This window comes from Netta rufina (genome assembly GCF_964035555.1).
Source record: "Netta rufina genome assembly, chromosome: 3".
NCBI classification, from domain to species: Eukaryota; Metazoa; Chordata; class Aves; order Anseriformes; family Anatidae; genus Netta; species Netta rufina.
The window spans coordinates 89108595-89131468 of record NC_140125.1 but is presented as its reverse complement, the minus strand read 5'-3'; the positions used below and the strand labels follow the sequence as shown (position 1 = coordinate 89131468).

The following is a 22874-nucleotide window of genomic DNA, read 5'->3' as shown; positions in this document are numbered from 1 at the left end:
GTGATAACCTAAGTTGCAGCATTTCCTCACAGAGCAAGATAACGTCTGACTATTCTGTCAGGTTACAGGAAATAATTAAGAAGTTATCTGTTTCTGGGTTCATGCATCTTTTATTGGTATTTTGTCATTAATATTGCAATACACCCCTATTTACTTATTTAAAGAATCTGACTTCTGAAGTCATTTTTCAAGACAAGTAGAAGAAAGGAGCAGAGAACTACAGTTTGTACTCACAATATAATAATCAACAGGTTATTCTTAGGTAACTGGAAGTGACATAAGCAGAGTTCAGTCTTCTGTCTCATGCAGACTAAAGATTGAAATACCTTCTTTAAAACTTGTCTAAATCTCCTTATACTCAGTACCGTATAAAATATTATTATGTTCTAAATACCTAACAAGAATATTTATGTTTTAGCCAGAAATTTACAAAATGCAAGAATATTAAGGTATCAGACCACTTGGACAAACACACATACAAAAAAAAAAAAACAACAACAAAAAAAGTAGAGATGCATATGCACACAGGCAAAAAATTCCATAGGTTTCCCACAAGAAAGGTTACAATCAGTCAAAAAGGAAAAGAATTAGGATGCCTTGAGCTGTGCAGTCCTTCTACTATAAAGCTGAATACAAAATCATTGCTAAATCATGCATAAGATGATGCTGACCAAATCAGAATTGTTTTATGTGACTCTGGCAGTACAACGTGTTTTCATCTGTCTGGAAGTATTCTGTCTGCTGCAAATGCTCCCTGTCACCATGGCTGTTCTTGCCTGGGGGTTTCTATTGGGAGGAGAGATGTTCATCCTGCCCACTCTTCTTGTCATTTGCCAGCAGAGGCAAGCCATTCAGTTTAATTTTGGGCATTGGCCATAGCTGCAGAAAGCTTGGGACTTTCCATAAGTCATCAGCAGTGCTTTCCGTTGGAAGGAAGGATGCACATATTGCACCCTCTACAGAGTACTCCTCTGGGTTGTGGGGCAGTGTAGGACTAGATTCAGAGAAGTGAATTCTGCTTGGCATACCTTAAATTTTAGTGTTGCCAGTTAAGCACAGGTAGGAAGCATAGGCAATCCGGCTGTTGAGACTTGGAGGTATTACTTAGAGGTAATACTTAGGGGTATTCTTCCCAGCAGAAATGTGAGTGGCAGTGATGTTGGACATTTCCTATTAAACAGCTGGCCTGTGTTCAGGACACTCATCTGTACGTGGAAACGAGGATTCATAGTTCTCCTCCATCAGTGGCATTTAGTTCTAGCTCTGAAGTGAATGCTGAACCTCAGGCAAGATAATACATGGGGGCTTTGTGGAATCTTCTTTATTTTTAACTGCAGTTGTTCCCTCATATACAGAAGCCATGAATGCCCTTAGGGAAAGGAACAGGTTCCCTGTCAGCTCTGCCCCTCTGCCCTGTGGACATGTTCTGTGTTTGCTGGGTTAGTGGCTTTAAATGCTTGGCTGTGGATATAGGGAATACTCAGGTATATGTGGGAGCTCACTAAGGAGAACAATTCTTTTGTCAGTGGGCTTATAAAAACATAAGAAAATTTTTAGTGTGCCAGACCAATGTCTATTTCCCTGAGTATCCTCTCTCTTACATTGGTCAATTTTTGGTCTGAATTTTTGGGTAGACCAAGTGCCAGGAGTTGGACTCAATGATCCTTATGGGTCCCTTCCAACTCAGGATATTCTATGATTCTATGATTCAATAGTGAGTGCTAGGAGAAGGACATGTACAGAGCAAATATAGGGTGATACATCCTCTGAGTTTCTGCATGCTTGAATACACTGATTGGTGACTTCCTGAGCTGGAAGTGGCACCTCTGTATGCAACAGCCCTTGACAGATTTGTCTTTCATGAGTTTACATGGTCCTTTTTTGAACCCATGCGTGTGTCCCGTGGCAAGGAGTTTCACAGCAGAACTGTGCTACAGAAAGGGGTATGCCTGTATGGTCTTAGACTCAGCATGCCCTGAGAGCAAATCTTACTCTCTGAATCCTTTGTGAAGACTTATCCCTCCTTATGTGCCTGCCTAGTCATAGAAATGTTGGGCTTTAAGGCATTTTACCAGTGGAGAGTCAAATGCGGAAATACTAGGGATTTACAGATTTGAGGGTGCATCTTATAAATTGCAGAGGTGCACATAAATGTTGGACTTATGCTTTGAGCTGTGTGGTTCTGTTTTGTGAAACCATGCTTTTGTACCTGCCCAATGCCAGGCTAAAATGTTTTTTTTCAGGTTACCACCCTGTGACGTGGCACATTATAATACCGCAGTATTGATGCTATCCAGCTCTGTGACACAACAAAATTAATCAGAATTATCCTGACATGAAATGAATGATGAGGATAAAAGATATTGTTGTCTCATGTTATCTCAGCACAGTTTTGTCCTGTTCTTGGTGGGAAAGCTTGCTGGGAACTTGACTGGTAGCCAGATTTGCCAAAGACAACAAGTGCTCAAGAACATGCTGCAGCTACCACTTACACTTTTTCTAACTCTTTCTTTGAACATGGACTCTGTAATAAAAGCCAATGATTAAAATATTTCCAGTGAAGAAGAAACTCAGCTTAATCTAAGAAGTGCTGGTTTGTAATATGAACTTGCATGGTCTGAATTTTTGGATAGACCTATGTGGTGCCAGGAGCTGGACTTGATGATCCTTATGGGTCCCTTCCAACTCGGGATATTCTGTGATTCTAGGATACTGTGATTCAACCCTAATTCATAAAATACTCCCTCAGATCCATAAATCTGTAATTAATCAGTGAGAAATCCTGAAAAATACATTTATCTTGTCCATAACTAAGTAGATAATTTTTGCAGAGATTTCAGAAAGCTGGTTGGAGCCTGTTACACAGGACAGGGGTATATGCTTTTTGTGCTTTAGGAACACAGTATGCCAGATAAGGGAGAGCCTGTGAATTAGGTATTTAATAACCGATAGTCTCTTGCATAACAGTAGATCTAGGAAACTTGAAAATGTGTGTAATAGTGCAGGACCCCTGGCTGACTTTGCTAGTGTTTGCTAGCAGTTTTCTAAGGAGGACAGAAGTAAGTCTGAAGGTTCTCAGAAGATGTTTGGTATCTAGCGGTGCCTGGCAAGAAGAAACAAACAATAAAGACACTTCTCCGATATTGTTTTGAAAAATGTTGAATTTTGAAAGAGTAGATGTGATGACTTTTTCCTTTAGAAATTTATTACAATGTAGCTCAAAATTATGCCTCCAGTTTGTCATGCTGTGCTCCAAAATGAAGCCTAAATTGATGGCAATTATAATATTTTAATAGAAGAATCATCTTTTTTTTTTTTTTCTTGGCAAATATTTACACCTGGGGGATGTACATAATGTAAATAAGATGTATGTAAAAATTGTGCCTAAAATACAATAGGACTATTCAAAAAAATATAAAATAAATAAAAAATAAAGGAAAGAAAGAAAAGGTGGTGGCTCTCATTCAATTAACTGCCAAAAAGCTGAGCAGGAATGGTCACAGGTCTATGGGGTCTCTCGGGGTCTCAGGGGTCTCAGTCACAAAGCCCTTGTCCTTTCTGCCCTGCCAGTTGGCTCCATGGCAGTCTTTCATAACCTCTGTGTGTCTTTTAAATACCTACAAGTATTTCTCCTTCTAATTGCTGGGGGACATCAAGCCTCAAGGGCCAGACTTTTTTAAGGTTGATGCTAAGTTTATCAATACTTTCTTTGTGACCCACATCAGGGAGTAAGCCCTGGCTTGACTCGGCGTCATCACATCTGCATTGCTCGGGATCACCCATGGGACAAGCTGTGCATGTACATGTTGAATTTAGGTCGGATCGATCACATAACCCTTTATACCTGCTCACTCTGGGCTCTTGCTAGTGTGCAACACACGCTGTGTATCCCAGCAGATGGGTCATCTGTCCCATGCAACACCACAGGTGGCCGTGCCACGGCACTACTCAAGCTCTGCTCAGAGGTCTACTTTGCACCATGCATTTGTGTTCTCATTTTTTTAAATTATTATTATTATTATTATTATTATATTTATTTATTTATTTATTAGTTTTAGTTTTACATTTTAGGAAGCGTAGAGCTGTATTTAAGGCTCTCCCCTGGGAGCTGCCCCTCAGAAGTGGCTTATGGCATCCTGGGATCACATTGTTGTTGGGAAGAGCTGGAGATCACCCCATGAAGCCTGACAAACACATACTCCTGCTACGGGATTAACTGCTTGCTGTTAGTCAATCTACTTCAGGCATGCTGGGTGTAAATTTCTGCCATGCTTTACTGAGAGAGCCAAAATGGTGATATCATGGTATGTAGATGGACTCTGTTTCCTCACCACTAATTCCCATGTTGATTTTATTATGCGCTGCAGAAAAGCTGTTTGTTCTTCTGTCAATGCGTCTGCTTCATATACAAGGGGAAACAAAGGCAATAAAAGTTACTGTAGTCATGCAAATAGCAACCTGGTTATTATTTGCATGTTTTTAATTAAGATGAAAATATATGAGCCTTGCAGTTATGCAAAGGTAAAGTGAAGCTGAAAAATTGTAATAACTGTAGATGTAGTAAAGAATATAATTCCAATCTCTTGAGCTCTGTATCATCTCGCCAGCAGGTCTGGTTGCCTCCGTCCCTGTGGATAAAGCCCCAACTAACCTTGCCTGCTTACCCTGCTTTGAGCAGGAGTCAGATCCGGGGACATCCCAAGCTGCCTTCCACCCTGAGCCTTCTCTGTGACCCCTTTCAGGAAGAAAAAACACCATGCACACTAGATGTTTTAACTATGGGTGGCTTGGTTTGTTCGAAATATCTGAAGTAAACTACTGCTAAGGAACAAAATGAGGAGAAAAGAATCTCCCTGAACTGCTCTTAGTGGTCAGAAAAATCACAGGCTCAATCTTTAGCCTGAAGGCATGGCCAGGAGGCCTTAGAAAGCTGCCCAATATAGTATACATTTCAGACATATTACAGCAATTGCCAAGCGTTCCTGTTGCTGCAGTAGGATTTGGAAAGATGTAGCTCTCGGGTCCACACCCTCATCATTTAAATAAACATGCCTGCCGCTTTGGGTGGTTGGCAATTGAACAAACAGTTGCTTTTTGAACAGCGTGAATGGATTTCCTATGGTGGCATTTCTGCAGGGCTAAGTTTATTTAGTTGTTGGCTTATTTGGTGACCTGAAACATGAAACCTTTGCTTAAGTCCTTAATCACCCAGATTGGACTCCCGGCCCTCCCTCCTTTCCTGGAGGCAGTATGCGGTGAGTTATTCCTCAGGGGGAGGCAACCGGTATTTACCTTTGTCTAAACTAAACAACGTTTTATAAACGGTTGGAGTGTAGTTTTTGAAAAATCATTTTTTAATCACTTCTGGCTATAGGAGCCGTTTTAGTCACTACAGAAACTGGTTCTGTAAGAGACAACTCCTGTAACGTGAGGTTTTGGGATTGTCAAATGGATGCCATCTAAAACAGGCTGCCCTTCTAAAAGGTTTTACCTACACACTTACTGTCTACCTACCTCTACTCCAAATAACTATTGCTTCTTGATGCCATGGTGGAGTGGGTTAGAAAGGATATTTTTTTTCTCCTCAAAAAGAGGTTGCCATTTGATTAAAAGGAAGGAAAAAGAAAAAGACAAACTTAAACACAGACACAGTTTTAGCTATTGACCAGTTTCCAGTGAGAAAGTTTGTTTTTCATTTTTAGAAAAAAAAAATTAAAAACGGCTGTGTGCAAGAGACCATGTGATCATGTCCTAGAAAACTTTTCATTTTTAACAACTACTTCTAATTCTGTCTTTTTTTTTTTTTTTTTTTTTTTTTTTTTTTTTTTTTTTCTGGTGTTGACCTTTTCTGGAAATGCTGAGATGGAGAAAACCAGGACTGAAATAGTATAGCCTCCACCAATGTTAGGTGCTTTTCTTTCCCTCTTGTCAATTCTGTTTAACTTCTTTGGGAGCAGACCTTCTATCGTTTCTGGGATATGTTCTTGTTTTTTTGTGTATAGTTTTGGCCTCTTGGCTTAAGAGCAACCTCATGGATTTTTTGTTATACTTCTTGGAGATCACGTAGCCCAATCTTCTGTGTATGGTGAAATACAGAATTTCAATGAGTTACACCTCTGCTCAGCCTACTTACTTGGTTTAAACTTTCAGAAAGGCATTCAGGTTTGATGGGGAGACATAGAAAGAAGCAGAAGCCACCACTTTCCTTGGTGGTGTGCTGAGGAAGCAAATTCACCTCTGAGCCTCATATCTAACTCGCATTTGATTAACTTTTGAACACTAGTTCTTTTTAAACTTTTCTCCCATAGAGAATACCCGATATACTTTATTCCCATTAAAGTGTCATGAAAGCCCCTTTCAGTCTTCTTTCTGATGAGTTAAACTATGCATCTCTTTAGTGGGGTGGTTTAGGGCATTGCCTCCACACCTTGAATTACTTTTGTGTTAAATGTGGGGAATGAGGTTTGTCTACACTATGAGTTGCTTTGAGGTCAGTCTGCTTTTAAAGAGAAGCTGCCTCCGCCTACAAGAATATGCAGTGGTCTACAAAACAAGCTGCTGCACTAACATCCCTTCTTTTTTCTGGGTGTATGAATGTAGTAAATAGCTAATACAGAACGACACGTTCATTAAAAATGACAGTTTTTCTGTACTTAACTAAAAGTCAAGCTATAATGTATGAATGGATGCATTCCAGAAAGCAGTGATATACTACTCTATGACATTGTGGAAACACTGGTTTTAGAAATTCCTTTTTTAAGAGCTCTAATTTATATTTACAATTTAATTGTAGGCTATAGTTCAGGATAATTGAATCCTCAGGGAGTTATTTCCTTCTTTAAAGTGAATCAGTGTTAATGTACGTTAAATTGCTTAATAAAAAAATGAATTTTTCTTGGCCATTTCAGCAGTATTTACCACAAATAGAGTGGGGGTGACACAGGCCTTTTAAAAACACTCAAAAAGCAAAGGGAGTAAGGGTGGCTAAGTCAAAATGATTAATGCATCTTGGTAAATGTGATTTCATTGCATACAGCTGTAAAAAAATACTGCCCTGGGAAAACAGAGTTCTGTGGGCAACCTGGCATCATTTGTAAAAGTTTGTAATTTCTTTCACTTTCATTGAAACAGCGTGTTTGTGCAGGTTTTTGCATGTCCCTACTGTAGGGTTGAACAGACAGAGAAAAATGAAGGTGTAACTACTGCCTTGCAATAAAAAGGCATTGTGTGAACCTGCTTCCTAAAACCTGTTCTGCTTATGCATATCAGGTAAGATACAGCACATCAGTCAGAGGTAAGGGGCTAAATGCAAACAATGCAAACAATGCAAACTCAGTTCTTTGTATCAAAATTACAGAGATCTGTGTGCTAGGGAGAATAAAATCCTGGGTTAATCCTGACCCTGCTGAAGGGGATGATTTCAGTGCCATTGATTTCTGTGATGCCAAGAGTCTACTTTTGGGAGACCTCCAAAGGAAATCTGAAAATTCAGCCACACATGGAAACCTGTTACAGATACCACAACTCCTTGCACAATGGAGGTCCTTCAGCACGTCAGGAACAAGAAGAAGGCTCATTTCCTTGTAGTCCATTGTCGTTCACTAACATCCACCAACTGCCAAGAACTGTTCTGCGAAAAACAGAGGACAAGGTCCTCATTTTACTTCCATTATGGTCCTTATGCACTACTCAGTCAGCTCAAAAGGGCTGTAAGGGCAGGGAGCAGGTAACTGAGGACTATTTTTGCTGTAGGCAAACTCCTACGTGTCGTGAAACAGTCCAGTGGAGAGCCCGTTCATTCCTGCACTGGATCCATGGCTAAAAAAAGCGTGTCCAGAAATTAATCTTGTTCTGGCTGCCGGGGGATGGCTCAGGGGAATGGCAGCGAGCAGACTGATGCTTAGAATAGCTCTCAGCTTTCTCCAACTCTTTTTTTTTTTTTTTTTTTCTTTTTCCCCTGGAGATTCAAATGTTCTCTAGGTAAAGTCTAGAGAAGGAATACAGGAAAACATCATAAAAGCACTCTGTCCCACTGCTAGCTCCATGCTGGTGGCTGGCTCACCTCAAACAGACAACCTATAGTCTATTTTGTGCATCAACAGTTTTGACATGATTCTCAGAGTTTTTGTTTGAAAGGGAGATATATCCCAAACATGGCTTATTATTGAAATTTAATAATTGTTATTATTTGAATTTTTTAGAGCTCCTTTTTTTTTGCTAGCATTGTTACAATGTTATTTTTTTTTTTTCAGGCACCTGGAACCTTCTGTATTTTCCAAGGTTTATTAAACCTCAGCACAAATAATTCAGATAGTGTGGTCTAATGTACCCCAGTAGAAGCTGTACTGTGCTGCAGATTTAAAATGTTCCCTGCTAATAGTTACTGTGTAGCAAATTCCCTTTGGTATTTTGGTACTCAGCAATTTGGCTTGGAGAAGTTTAACTTTGAAGAAAATGCTGGAAGAAGGATTAAGCTTTTATTTTTCAAGAGTAGCAGCTACTTTGCTCCAGTGACAGGTCTTGCAGCAAACAGTCAATACTCATTTGTAGATTTGCTCATCAGACTTCCACATTTTCCAATGTGTAATTTTATCATTCCTTCTTTAATTCCCCATCTTTCTGTATCTCATTTCTAAAAGTGAATCTCTCAAAACCTCATAAAGTCTTAGCCCTCATACCCTTATACATCTGATGCATTTCCTAAAAGACAGAGCTTTATTTTTTTGGCGTATTTCAAAGCACACATTGAATATGATGCGATAATACAATGTTTACAGCTTTGATCACATTTTTGATGGGTATGATTAAAATGTATGCAAGCATATTAATAACAAAAATATAATGAAAATATAAACATAATTCTAGGAGAATAGGATCTTTTTATGCTATATTAACAATGAAGAAGCTTCTCTTCTATTTGGACATTCTCTCTGCTTGTTTGTTCTCATACCAATCTTTGAAAAACAGAAAAAAAATCTGATCTCTTCAAACAGGCCTTGATCCAAAGGTTATAAAAAATAATATCTATATTAACTTACATATTCATATTATATAATATTTGTATAATATATGTTTGACTCATTGAATTCTCAGTTAGGACACTTATGTTATAGTTATGTATTCTGGAGGTAACAATGTATTTCAACTACTTGTCTTGACTCCCTTTTTAGACGTTCAACAGAAGCTGGTACTTGTAGGATGGGATTCACTTGGTTAATTTAGAAGCCACTTTTAAATGTCTCTCATTCAAATGTAGGTATCATAACGGGTCACATAAGCATGGTCTGAAGAGTGCTTACTTCTCTCCATTGACTATTCATTGTATTTAAATAACAAGTTGTAGACAATAGAGTCCACATTTGACCAGGTGAATCCTGCCCTCTATGCCTGGAGTAACAGTTCAAGTTGGCAGTGGATTTACAAATGTCAGTATTTATCAAGAGAGATGTCTTCAGGTACTAGGAATAAAGATACTAATTGCAGTGCAGACCAGTTTTTCATGAAACTCCACCCTGATAGCTCTGGGCAAGTTTCAGTGCACGGCACGCCCTTTGTCAGCGTAGCATAAAACATTTTGACACATTCCATCATCAGAGCCTGCATCAGAAGTGTTATTACTGAGCACTTCTGTGAGAGCTTTATATCCTATGCTCCTGTCAGTGCTTTCCAGCAAATGCAAATTCTTCAGGCTTACATCTAAGCAAGGAATGTGCCCTCCTAATACCATGGAATGATCTTCCACCTACCTATTTGTGGTATTCATTATAATTTTTGCTCACTTGCTGTGAGTGATAAAACAGACTTTTGCATCCTTCCTAGTTCCGTGAGTCACTGAAACACAGTTTCTTTTAGGACCTCATCCAAAGCCTACTGAGAGTAATTAAAAGATTTATCCATCACCTAAATGAGCTCTATTTCAGGCCTTGAGTTCAGTGATGCATAAGGCAACTGGCTAAGCTTTTGAAAAGATAAAATATTGTGCTGGAAGAGATGATAGTGATCTTCTAGTTCAAATTTCCACATAGCAGAGCCCTTCAGATTTCCTTGAATTTGTCTCATTTCATGGAAACATGCTTTGTTTGCACCAAAATGCCTGCTGAATCCAGCTGTATGTCTGACCAGCCAAATTCACTGGCTAATGCTAAAACCAGGATGGGGCATTGACCATTCAAGCCCTTGCTGCTGTAATTCCCCAGTATTTTAAGGACTGTAGCGGTTAGGTTTTTGCCTTTACCAAACAGTACTGTTTTCTTCATGTGATATTGGAGAAAAACAGACCTCGCTGTGCATGTGTTTGTTTCCAGACAGCCTGCACACAATTTGTAGTGTTTGGTAGGTGCTGCGATCCTTCTTATTTACCAAGGCAGAAGCTGCTTTCTAGACCCATTCAGGAATCATTCCAGTTTACTGTACTTACATAAACACATTTTTATTTAGCATATTCCTGGGCCACAACTCAAAGGTGTGATTTCAGCTTGTACTGATACGCATATTCAAGTTAGATTTAAACTAAATCGCACAGGAGCAGACAACAGCATAATTGTGAGCTGCCTGAGAATGTAGCCAGTGCTATAGATGAGTTTTGCAGATTTATAAGCTCTGTTTGTCAGGGAACACAAAAGATTAGCAAAATTAGAGAGATTAATGTTGTTAGAAGTGAAATTTTCATTATGGTGACATATCACAGATCAGTAAAACTTGAGTCTCATAATGCTTACTTAATTCCAAAACGTGAAAATGAACAGAGAAGGATTTTTCAGCTTGCTTTCCTGGTTGGCATACTGAACACAATGACAACCTGTTTTACCCTCCCAAATTGTGTCTCCAGAGTATCCACTTCACTGGCTTGGAGCAGTTGAAGGTTATTAAGACCTTTCATGCTAGGTTATATGCTTTCAGAATTATTCCTAATATGCAGAAGTCTGGTCCAAAACAGCTTTTCCTCACATGGTGCTCTCAATAAGTTGCTGTGCAGTTCCCTGCTTCCAGTTCTGTGCACAAATTACTCTCCCAGGTGTTTCTCAGAGCCAGGCATTTAAAACCTCATTTAGCCCCGAGACATTGCCAAATGGTTGCTTCCATGGTCTTGAAAATGATGTGTATTTGGGCTAAGGTATTTTGTTTAGCTGAAGACAGATATCCCAGCAATTTAATAAGAGTAATAATTTTTGTCTGCCTGTTCTGAGCAGACTGATTTTTTTTTTCAGCTGAGGATGTTTTGTACTGTACCACAGAAGTCAGTGGGTATGCAAAAGCTTTTCAAATCTAGGCATCCCTATGTTTAAATTTGACCAATTTATTGCAAACTCAAGTGCTGCTTGTTTTTGTTTGAGTTACCAGTCTGAGCTAGATCAAACTAATTAGCGGCATGTAACTGCATAACAAGAGCCTAGCGTACACAGCCGTAAATGGAAACGAGCAGATTAACAGAGTGAAGGGGGATGGGACAGTCCTGTAATCAGTAAGGCTGTGTGATAAATTACATTTACCTGAAGTACAAGTCAGGACCGACTGAACACGTAGTTTAATACTTACTGAGCATGAACAGGGTACTGGCTCAGCCCAATGCTCTCTAAGTATGCTTATTTTCTAATTTCTCTGGAGTCATTGTTATTTTTTCTGCAGTTGTCAGTGAGAGAGTGTGTGCAGAGGAAGCCTGAGATACGTGTTGTAATTATAGCGTACACTCTCTATAGGGCTGAAGGTGGCTTAAAATCTCCTTATTTTATCTTGTATCTGCTCATACTCCACAGTTTCCTATTTACCCATCTACATACTGTGCTGATAGCCTTCGGTGGGGCTGTGTGGCATGATTCCACCAGAGGGAACTCCAGGTAGGATTAGGATGGGATTGAAGGGATACGTCCAGGGAAGTCAGAGCTTCAGAGATCTCCAAGTAGTGGGATGGTCCAGTATTTATTTAGCCTCTCTGAGTGCCTGGAAGTACCTTTAAGAAATGGAGCTTGACTGTTGTTGCGGGATGGCATCAAGCACTTAATTTCTGTTTATCCATATCTTAACGGAGTTAAATTTATTCAGCACAGATGAAGTTGTAAGATTAATAATCCTTTTATTCTCTTACTTCCTACTGTAGGATTTCTTTATTAATATTTTAGTAGAATAAGAGATCAAATACATTTGCAAAAAGTATATTTAAATAACTAGCCCTTGGGAAAAAAATGTGGCTCCACAATACTGTTGCACAACTGGGCAAAATCTGTGTCATTTGCAAGCGTTTTCATTAATGGACTTTCAGGCCACATCCATACTAATGAATCAAACAGTGCCAGCAAATGTTCTTGGGACTGGAAGTTCATTGTCTCAGCCTCAAGCTGTCCTTGGCACGGTTGTGCTCTGGCCAGCCAGTGCTCTCCTGCAAAATCCCTCGTGCTGCTGTGGAGCTGTCCTTGGAAGGATGTTTCCATGTGGCCACCCTCTTTTGGAGACTGAGAGAACTACCCAGTGTTGGCAGGTATGGTGGAGTGACGGCTGGTCCTGGTGCCAGAGACTGGCAACGTATGTGCTAGCAGTGGCTTGACCACTGCAGGCTGCGGTGCTCGGGATGCAGCCCTACTCGTAAGCACGTTTCCACCATCCCCATGAAAGGCAGAGCCGGGGACCGTTCCTCTTCCCTGCCTGTTTCTCAGGAGCAGCGAGTTAAGGACTGACAAACAACAAGAGCAAACATCTCCCAAACCCTGCCTCGGCACGCACCTTTCCCAGGCGTGGAGCTGCCAGGGCCGACCTCCCCGGCACCAGCCACGCTTGCGGTGCCGCCAGCCCTCTGGGGCCTACAGAGGCGGCACCCGTGGAAGCGAAGAAAACCAAACTGAGCAATATTGGAAGACTGCATGGCCGCCTGAGAGACTGTTAGAGCGGGGCATGTGCGTGTGCTCATGGTGTTTGCTGCTCACGTGTGATTTCCCTAAGGACAAAACACGAAGAGAGGTTTCTCCCTGGGACTACAGGTGCGGTGCGTGTGACACGGGGAGTGCCAGGCGGCACTTCTGACGGCTCCTTCTGAACCTCTAAACGCCAGAGAGGCTGCAGATGAATCACTGCGAGCCGTGCCTAGCCCACACAGTTATCACAACATCCCACGGCAGCTGGAGCTCACCCGAGCTTCTCCTGCGCCCGACAGCGCCTTGAGACCCGACTTCACTTTGCAGCCAGCGGGCGCAGCCCCCAGCGCCCCACCAGCCCCGGCTCCCCCGAGCCCTGCGCCCCCCGAGCCTCGGCTCCAGCCCCGGGGAGCCGCCGCCGCCCGGGCGGGGGCTGCAGGCGGGGCCGAGCCCCCCGGTGCCGGCCTCGGGACCGCCCCTGGGGCCGCTCCTGCGGCTGCCGCCGCCGCCGCCGGGCCGTGAGTCAGGCCGGGGCCGGGCGGCCTCTCCCCGCCCTCCGCGCCCGGCCAGGCGCCTCCCGGGCAGCTCGGACGGAGCGACATGGCGCGGAGCCGCCTCCTCCTCCTCATCTTCCTCCTCTGCGGCTCCGCCGAGGCCGGGTACGTGGGGCCGGGGGGCAGGCAGGGAGCCGGCCGGCGGTGGGGTCCCCGGGGGTGCCCGGGGGGCATCGCTCCCCCCCCCACCAGGGCTGCGTCTCGGGAGGGAGGAGGGCTGGGGGCTACACCGCGCTCCCCGCCCTTTCTCCCTCTGCCCGGTTGGTTTTTCCAACCCAAATGCATTGGGACGGGTTGCCCGGGGAGGTGGTGGAGTCGCCGTCCCTGGGGATGTTCAAGGAAAGGCTGGACGTGGTGCCTGGGGACAGGGTGATGCTGGTGGTAGGGGGGTGGTTGGAGCAGGTGATCGTGGAGGTGCTTTCCAACCTTGATGGTTCTGTGATTCCAGCCCCACGTTCCTGGTGATGGTCCCCTGGAACATCAGACCCGGAGCAAGCATGACCATCGGGGTGGCTCTGCTGCCGGGCAGCCCGCCGCAGGTCACCGTGAGGGGAGAGGTGACCAGAGACAACAAGACCATCCTGAGCAGGGAAATGGTCTTTGAGAAAGGTAGGGTAGTGGCGCTGTCCTCTTCCACTTCTTCCACAAAGTATCGCGGCTCCTAAATGGTACTAAAATGCAGACTTTTTTTGTTACCTAGTGGGGTGCAATATTGGGAAGGCAGTCGTGTGCGCTGCTGGCTGTGTGTGCAGGTGGATAATGAGGGATTTGTGTGGGTGTCCCAACTCACTGTAAACTCTAAAAATAGTCAGATGTTGGTGAAGTGTTGTGGGATCTCTGAGGTGCCCCAAGGCACTCTGGTTAGTGTCATCAGGCCACCAAAGACGATGGTGAAGAAGCCGCCTGTCTCACTGAAAGACTTGCTGTTAAGGTGCAAGCTAGGAGCATGTGAAAGGATGGTAAGTGTGGAACAATTTGATAGAGCATCTGGGCACAGCTGCTGCTGGTGCCCTAAAAAAAAGGAGAACCTGAATTCAAGAAGAAAGCGGGGGTCACCTTCAAATGCTGTCACTTGGAAGCTTCTTGTGGTTGTAGAATTAAAAAAAAATTAAGGCTCAAGAACTGAATTGTGGGTCAGTTTGGGGGACTGAAGCTAAGTAAACCCTAGAGCAGCCTGATCTAGTTTTATGCCCCCGTTGTGGTGTTAGGGGACGTTGTGGCAGGTCTGAGTAGTTGGAGGACTGAGATATCCTGGTCACTGCTACTTTTTGTAAACTCCTGCTGTGAACAGAAGCATAAAAATGTATCCCTGGAGAACAGCCCTCACAGGAAAGAAAATCTTTTGTCTGGATAAGCCGGCTTTCAAAGTGCTCTTAGTATGAAGCAATATAAATGACACCCATTTTATTTGCCAAAACTGGAGTCGGGACAGTATGAGGTCCTAGAAAAATCTACACTGCTGTAATGAACTTTCTCCTTGCTGCTGTCAACTAATATTTCAATTAAGGAATTACAGTTAATGCAGATGCCTTAATTGTAAGCATCACACCTCCATTTCAAAGGCTTCAAAGAGAGCCTACCTCTCTTGACAATCTGTGTAGAAGGCTGAAGCTTTATATATGCCTGCCTAGCTAATGGAATGATGCTTGAAAACTGAGTTGCTGATGTTAGAGGAAATGGTAGATGAACAGTAAGAGGCATGGCACTGTATCAGACAGAGGAAAGAGTACATAGAATCATAGAATCTTTTAGGTTGGAAAAGACCTCTAAGATCATCAAGACCAACCGTTAATATTGCACTGCCAAATCTGCCACTGAGCCATGTCCCTAAGCACCACAGCTACGCGTCTTTGGAATACCTCCAGGGATGGTGACTCACCCACTCCCCTGGGCAGCCAGTTCTAATGCTTCACAACCATTTCAGTGAAGAAATTTTTCCTAATATCCAACCTAAATCTCCCCTGGAGTAACTTAAGGCCATTTCCTCTTGTCATATCACTTGGTGCTTGGGAGAAGAGGCTGATCCCCGCCTCACTGTAGTCTCGTTTAAGGTAAATGTAGAGTGCAATAAGGTCTTCCCTGAGCTTCCTTTTCTCCAGGCTAAGCAACCCCAGCTCCCTTAGCTGCTCTTTGTGAAACTTGTTCTCTAGACCCTTCACCAGCTTTGTTGCCCTTGTTTGGAAACACTCCAGCACCTCAATGTCCTTCTGGCTGACAGGGGTCCAAATCTGAACGCAGTATTCAAGGTGTGGCAAGTGTGTTACTTAAAGTGCATATACTGATTATACTTACTAACTGATTATACTTAACTAGAATGTTAATCCTTAACATTCTATGTAATTTTTAAATATATATATATATAATTTGATGAATAGAACAGCAAAAAAAAAAAAACGGTACTGAGCATACAGTGTATTTCTGCTTGTGAAAAAAAAATTGTATGTGAACATCCATTCTTTAGAAGTCAAGTGATATAATTTGTTAGTCATTTTTTCTCTGTGAAGAAGTATGTAAGCAGAACTGTTAAGGGTCAGGAGCAAGGGAACTGCCCTGTAACAGAGGATGTGGTGTTGAGGGTGTGTATCCTCAGATGCTACAGGATCAATTGTGAATAGAGTTACTGAGAGGGAAAGCATTTTGTCCAAATAAGACTTTAAATCTTTAGCTTGTTTTCTGAAGAATAAAATGATCTTAAGGTAAAATGTGTAGCAATAGTGCTGTAGTTATGCTAGTCTGAGAATTTAACTGAAGCAAAGCCTGGGGAGGTTTTATTAGGCCAGCTGCTGCAATTGAAGGCAAAAATCCAAATATCTCCAGGCACACAGAATCTTCTTTAAATGACATCACTGCTGCATATATTAGTGCCCAGAAAATGTTGCTTTATCTGTCATTTGGGCCTGTTAGGTTACACAGAGTGGCTGATACAGAGGTATTAGTATTCCTGTGGTGCACATGAGCTTGGGAAGTGTTTTTACCACGTGTCTGTGCAAAATAAGGATTAAAGGAGGCAGGGTGTACCTACAGTTCTTGACTGTGGTAAATATCCAGGCAGCTGTGACTGCTTGCCTGCCTTGGTTAGAGCACAGCATTCAGTGACAGTGTTGCCAAAGGTGGCTGAATTGTGCTCTGTATTTTTCCTTGCGGGGCTGCAGCAAAAGCAGGTGGCTTACTGCTTTGAAAAACCTATCTAAAATAGTTTTATTTTGTTGAACACTTTTTTAGGCAGACGGCTTCCCTGGTTTGGTGTGCAAACATTTGTGCTGGTGGAACCGAGATGGTTCAGAGTTGGGAATTAAAGGCTGAGGACAACTTTTTTTATTTGTTTAATCTTGCAGGCTGAGTTCAGCCAAGTACCGAAGCATGAGAGCTTTTAAGTACCTGTCTGACAAAGTGCATCTATGGTTGCTTAAAGGATGTGCTCTGGTCCTCTAGCAGCAGCTCAGTGTGGTGCATGTGATTGTGTTTAAATTTCTGAGTTAGTTCCATAAGACGATCTTGTTGAATGAGAGGCACAGCTATTTTCTTCTTCATGTAACGTAACTCTTGCTTTACATTAAAAATAGAGTGCTTAATGGTTGATCAAACAATCACTGGTTTAACATCACAGGAAGGGGACTTTTCATTTTTGAGCAATTTTTGGAAAGCTGACCTTTAGAGAAAGACTGCAGGAATGGAGCTTGGTTCATAGCCTCTCCCCTGCTTTGCAAGTAACAAAGGGATTACAATTAGTGATTATTTTATACAACACATAAGTAATTATTATCATATATACAAAACTTTATGTAATTACTAATTATATTTATTAATAAGTGGCAAATTTATATTCCTTGGTCTAAGTGAGGAAGTCTGTGTGTGCATGTGCATTTAAACAAGTGCAGCTACTTAAAGCTCGTCTCAACCTAGCAGAATCCAAGCGTAGCAAGGGAGGTAGCTTGAAGACCAGTGTTTTGGTACAGAAGTTAAGTTGATTAGTTGTAACGACGAGAGACCCACTGAATGTCTGCAAGCAGTGTGTTACTGCTACAGATAAACTCTGTGTAAACAAATGTAGCAAAAATTGTCAGTGTGTAACCAGGAGAGAATAGGCTTCCATTATCTACAGTGGACTCAAGGAAAACACAAAAGCAGTAATTAAAGCTGCTTGTGTGTGCCATATCAGGCCTTGACACATTTTCTGTGGGGATGCAATATCAGAAAGATCCTCACGCTGATTGAAAATGACTGCAGAAGAAAACAATGGCTTTCATGCAATCCAAGCTGTTGGGTTTTCTGGGTCAACAAATAAAAATGATGGGAATAACAGACAGGCAAGTTAAATTCTGTGCATGAATGGCTTGATTTTCAGTGATTACAGTGAAGGCTGGTTCTTACCATGCCTATACCAATACCAGTGATTGATCAGTAAAGATGTAATTTGAATTGGCAAGAAGTGTTGACGTGCTAGATTTGCAACCTAGGTACTGCAGTATGTATCAGTGTATGAGAAAACCTTATACCTTAACCAAGAGATCCTCTGAACAGTCTGCTTTCTTTATTGGTGCTGAAATGATTTGGAAAAAGTAAGTAACATACAAGTTGAAAAAGAACTAATTAAAGAAAGGCTTTCATGTTTAATGAGGTGTCATCATTTACCTGACTCCTTGAACAATTTTAATTCTTAAGAGTAAGGTTTGATTAAAGCTGGTACTTAATGCACAATGCAATGTATTTAAGGCATGGTGAGTGAGAAGTACTCTGAGAACTGAAGAAGCAGGTTTAAAATAATTTGGGTTCCCTGTAAATTGCTTGTAAATGTTAATTACTTTGCTCTGTTTTTCTACATTTCTTCTACATTGCAGTAAACTTGTTAACAGAGGGAACTCTGAAGTAGAGCGTGGTAAACACTCAGCCAGGATTTACGAAACATGACAGACTTTGGGAGAATGTCTGTCAAGTACAGACATGTAGTGATCATCCCTATAGACAATGGAAATTCTGCTTTTACCAGCAGGCATGTTTTGCATGCTTAATAATATGGTTCTGACTGTGTTAGTATGTGAAACAGTGAAAAACACGAGTAGTAAAGTAACAGCTAAATGAGAATGAATGGCCTAGGCATGTCAGTCCCTTTTGTTAAGTTGCCTCTGTGCCTTATTTCAGGATGAAATGACTGGCTCATTGGTGACTACAAAATCCATCCTGAAAATGTAGGACTGTGGGGTAAAGGATTTTGCTGACAGTTCAGTGGGACAACTCCTTTCTTTGTAATTCCACCTGGAAAGCAAAGCAGCAAGAGAACAGGAGCACCATGTTTTCACATGCGTACTCTCCACCTCCAAACATTTGTGAAATACTCCACATGAAAAATAGGTTGTCAAATATTCATCATGCACAGGTAACTGATGCAAAATTGGAAACAAGGAAAGGTTTTGGGGAAGGAGGTGCTGGGGCTGGATCCAGAGGCAAGGCAGCTAGTAAAGAAGATGGCACTTTCTTATGTGCTTTCATCTTTCTGGAATACACGCAAGAAAAAACACAGGTTTCCATGGCTGTTGTTGAATCCATCTTAGTTTACTGATAACAAACCCATTGCGTAGATTGCAGAGAAATGGAAATACCAGTCCCATCCAGTTCCTGAGCTTTATGTTATTGGTTGTGTGGTGTTTGAGGCTTGAGGGAGAGAGTCCTTCTGTGGCTTCATGGGTTTGCCTGAAGTCATTCTGGTCACCACATCCTTCACTGGTACCCAGCCAAGGACAGTGAGGCAGACCAAGTGCTGCAGACTATTTCATGGGAACTTGGGAAGGAAACGGGATGGAATAACTTGGCCATGGCAGGAATGATGGCAGTGGGGAATTTCTTTACGGAGAAGTGAACAGTAACATGTTAGCATGCGATTGTCCATTGCGTGTGTGAGCTGAAAGGGCTTTACAGCTTTTAGGAAAGGGAGCAAAACGAAACAAAACCCACAAAGTAAAGGCTGTGAATTTGGAAAGAAAGGAAAGTGATGCCAATAAACAATGGGATTTCAGAAACAAGAAGGAAGGGAAGAAGCGGGAGAAATCTCTTGAAGGGTTCGTATTAAAGGGATATGTGCACATTACCCTAACGCAGCAGAAGGGTTAAAAATAGAGTGACTAAACACAATCTTAATACTGACCAAAAAATAGCAGAAAAATTAAGAAAAAAAAAGTGTGTATAAACTGAAAATGAGATCAGATTACAAAGGCGGAGCATAAATGAGTAGCATGGGTAAGAAGGGACAAAACTGGAAAGGTCAAGCCATGAACAGGAAAGAAAGTGAAGGATAATAAGGCAGGATTTTTAAATACTGTGTTAGGAAGATTGGCAAAGAGCGTGGCTTGTTCCTGGCTAAGATGAGCAGGGCACTGGTCGGCGATGCTGAGAGGCAGATATGCATTCAGTCTTCACGGAGAGGATCAGCTGTGAGCCAGCCCATAACACAAGGAGCTGCAGTGCACAAGGGCGAGGAAGTAAGGCAGCAAAAGGGGACGAACAGGTCAAAGAGCACTTGGGTGAAGTAGGCTTTTAGGCCCAATATATCTGCAGGATAGGGCCATATCTTGACTTTAGTAAGTCAAGATATTTTTTGACACTGTGTGGTGTGACATTTTGGTAAAACGGCTGGGGGAAGCAGGGACAGCATGGAGCTCTGAAAATGTGCATTTGTGTCTGGTTGAAAAATAATATTGACAAAGTAGGAACAAGTGGTTCACCCTCAAATGGGAATTAGATTGCCTTGGAACTGCACTGTTCGATAGTACTGACGTGGGTGACAAAAGGAGGAATGTTTCTTAAACTGGTGAGGGGATGGCAGGGGTGCTGGGAAGCAGGATTAGATTTCAAACTCATTTTTGCAGTTTGGGAAATGATTAGTGGAAAAAAACTAGGATGTGATTCAGTAGGGCAGCTATAGTGTTCTGCTCCTGTTGAGGAGTAAAAGAGTGAGAGTTTACGGGGTGAGGAACAAGGTTAGGCAGCAGCAGTACTGCAGAAAGGGAGTGTGTGTGCTTGGGGTGGTGTGAAGGGACTCTAAGGTGAAAGCTTTCGAGTAATACTGTGGTGCTCAAAAAAAAGAAGGCAAACGCTGTACTAAAATGTATAACAAAAATGTTTTCTGTAAGCTACGAGAAAGTATTCTAGTTATTTTCACAGCTCTAATTAGCCATCCTGGGGAATGTGTTTTTGGGTGCTTTTAAAGGAGCATGAACCAAAAATTCCAGAGGAGAGCTGAGAAGATCTCTCAAGGAGACGAGTTCAAACCAGACTGAAGAAGGTGGGCCTTCATGTGAGGTGGAAATAAATTGTGGAGCTTCATATCCTGGGTGTGGTGGATGGAAAATGTGATTGCACAGATTCATGAGACAAAAGTCGATCAAGGGCTGGTCTGGTATAAAGACATTCATTTTGGCTTTTCAGGTCCTGAGCCTTAAATTACATAGGCTGGTGGAGTACCCAAGGAAGGGTAATCGTGTGCTTGTGGTTTTTATGCTTTTCAGAGGTCTGTCCTTGACCCTTGCTGGAGACAGGACCCTGAGCTAAATAAACTTTTGGTTTGATCCCCGGGAGTCTCTTTCATGTTCTGGATAACATTTGAGGAGAGATTGGAGGAAGGGGGGTGAATTGTGAGAAGTGACCTATACACATGGTTATTACCCCTCAGGTAGATAGAAGGTAGCCTTAAAGAGAAAGGGGTGGGAGCTGAGAGTGGGTCTTGAAATGGGTCTAGGGTGATGTCTTTAGTGTCTAAGCAAAAAAAAATAATCCAAACTGAAGTGCTGTGGAGTATAGAAACACCTGCAGAAGTAGGAAACAGTTGGGAAATTTGTGTACACGGGTGACTTCTCTTTTCAAATGACTCTCGACTGCATTGGCAGTGGTGCTGGATCCTGTGCTGTCCTTGGCTACTTGTGAAGGCAGAGGTGAGATCCTGTCTGCAGAGTTTGAATAGTTCATGGGAAGAGATGATGCTGGTTCATCCAGATTTACTGCAGTCCAAAGAAGTGTTTGCACAGAAAATGTGGCCAGAGTGACTGACCCCCTTATCCCCAACTTCTCTGGTTTCCTGGAGGTGCAGCTGTGAGGCCCAGGTGTTTCTTTTGAAGAGTAAGGGAATTGTATTGCCTTCATTTATCAATGAAAGAAGTCTCTGGTAATATTTTTATATATCTAAATAATTTTGTGGTCTCAGAAAAATGATGTGGGTTTGTCCTCACGGACTCTGAATGCCTTCCAGAAAATGGAAGAAAACCAATGTAAAAACAAACCCTCTTCTTTCACTGCCTCTTAGAGGAAGCTTAAATAGTACTTGAGTGTTTTCTTTTTCAGTGAATGAGTTTGAAAGGTGACCTGACTTTGAAATTTTACTCCAGTTGAAGCAATTAATGGCACGAGGGTGGTAGTAATACCACCAAGCCTCTGGCGTAGACAGGCTTGGCCACAGTTTGTCCTGTTATGATTTCCCTCTGTTTTAAATCAGAGTAAGGACTGCAGCTGTTCTAAATTGCAGCAATAGTGGCTTTGTGTTTATTATCCATTGTGGTGTCCGTGAAATAATGATGTCCAACAGTGCCTTGAAAGCCGGGCATGCAGACGCCCCTGTGTTTGCATATTTGTGTATAATTGCCAAGGGAAGAGTAAATGAATGAGATTAATTTCCCATTTAGTTGCATAAAGGCTTAAGTCTGAGATTTTTCTGAATTGGCTGCATGCTTTCATAGACTGGGTCTGACATCAACAAAGTTTCCTCTGTAATGTTTGAAACTTGTCTTCCTAACTAACAGCGGTAAATAGATAATACCTGGGAATAAAGTTGTTTGGATGTGGTAGGCAACAATAGGTTCAGATACAGGTTCTGGGGGACACCACTAGGCCTCCAAAAAGTAACTTAAAAGAAAAAAAAAACATGCTGAAATGGACACAAGTTACTTACATTCCTAACCTGGATGTGCTGGGGTACACTTCTGGTTTTGGGTTATATTTTAATCTCTAGATATATCAAACCATTTGTGTAACTCTCCAGAGGATTCACAAAGAGCAAGGGGATAGGTGCAGTATTACCAAGAGACTGAGCAGCATCACCTTTTTCATCCGTAGAGAATAAGTCTGTGATTATCACTGCTGGGGCTGCTGTGCATTCATGCCCTGTTGGCATTTGTGGACCTAAGTTTTTTTTTTTTTTTTTTTTTTTTTTTTTTCTGTCTCTGGTTTCTGTGCTTGAGTCCTCTGTAAGGAGCTGTACTGTTTTTGTGTCCACTACAGATATGACCTTCTCTTTTTGTTTCCTGTAGAAAGAAAATAAATTTATTTTCCCCAAGCACCGCTACAGGCTGGGAGATAAGTGGTTGGAAAGCTGCCTGGCAGCGAAGGACCTGGGAGTATTGGTTGATAGTCGGCTGAACATGAGCCAGCAGTGTGCTCAGGTGGCCAGGAAGGCCAACAGCATCCTGGCTTGCATAAGAAACAGTGTGGCCAGCAG

General features: G+C 42.2%; 1 protein-coding gene across 1 annotated transcript in view; it reads left to right on the top strand.

Annotated features, from left to right (window-relative positions):
* Nucleotides 1–13442: 13442 nt before the first annotated feature.
* CD109 (CD109 molecule) overlaps nt 13443–22874 on the top strand; it is a gene marked incomplete at both ends in the record, with an annotated part of 76132 nt that continues 66700 nt past the window's right edge. Inside the window, 2 exons of the mRNA XM_084285099.1 lie at nt 13443–13501; nt 13845–14005. Of these exons, the coding sequence (XP_084141225.1) occupies nt 13443–13501; nt 13845–14005 (220 nt within the window). The remainder of the gene's footprint in view (nt 13502–13844; nt 14006–22874) is intronic.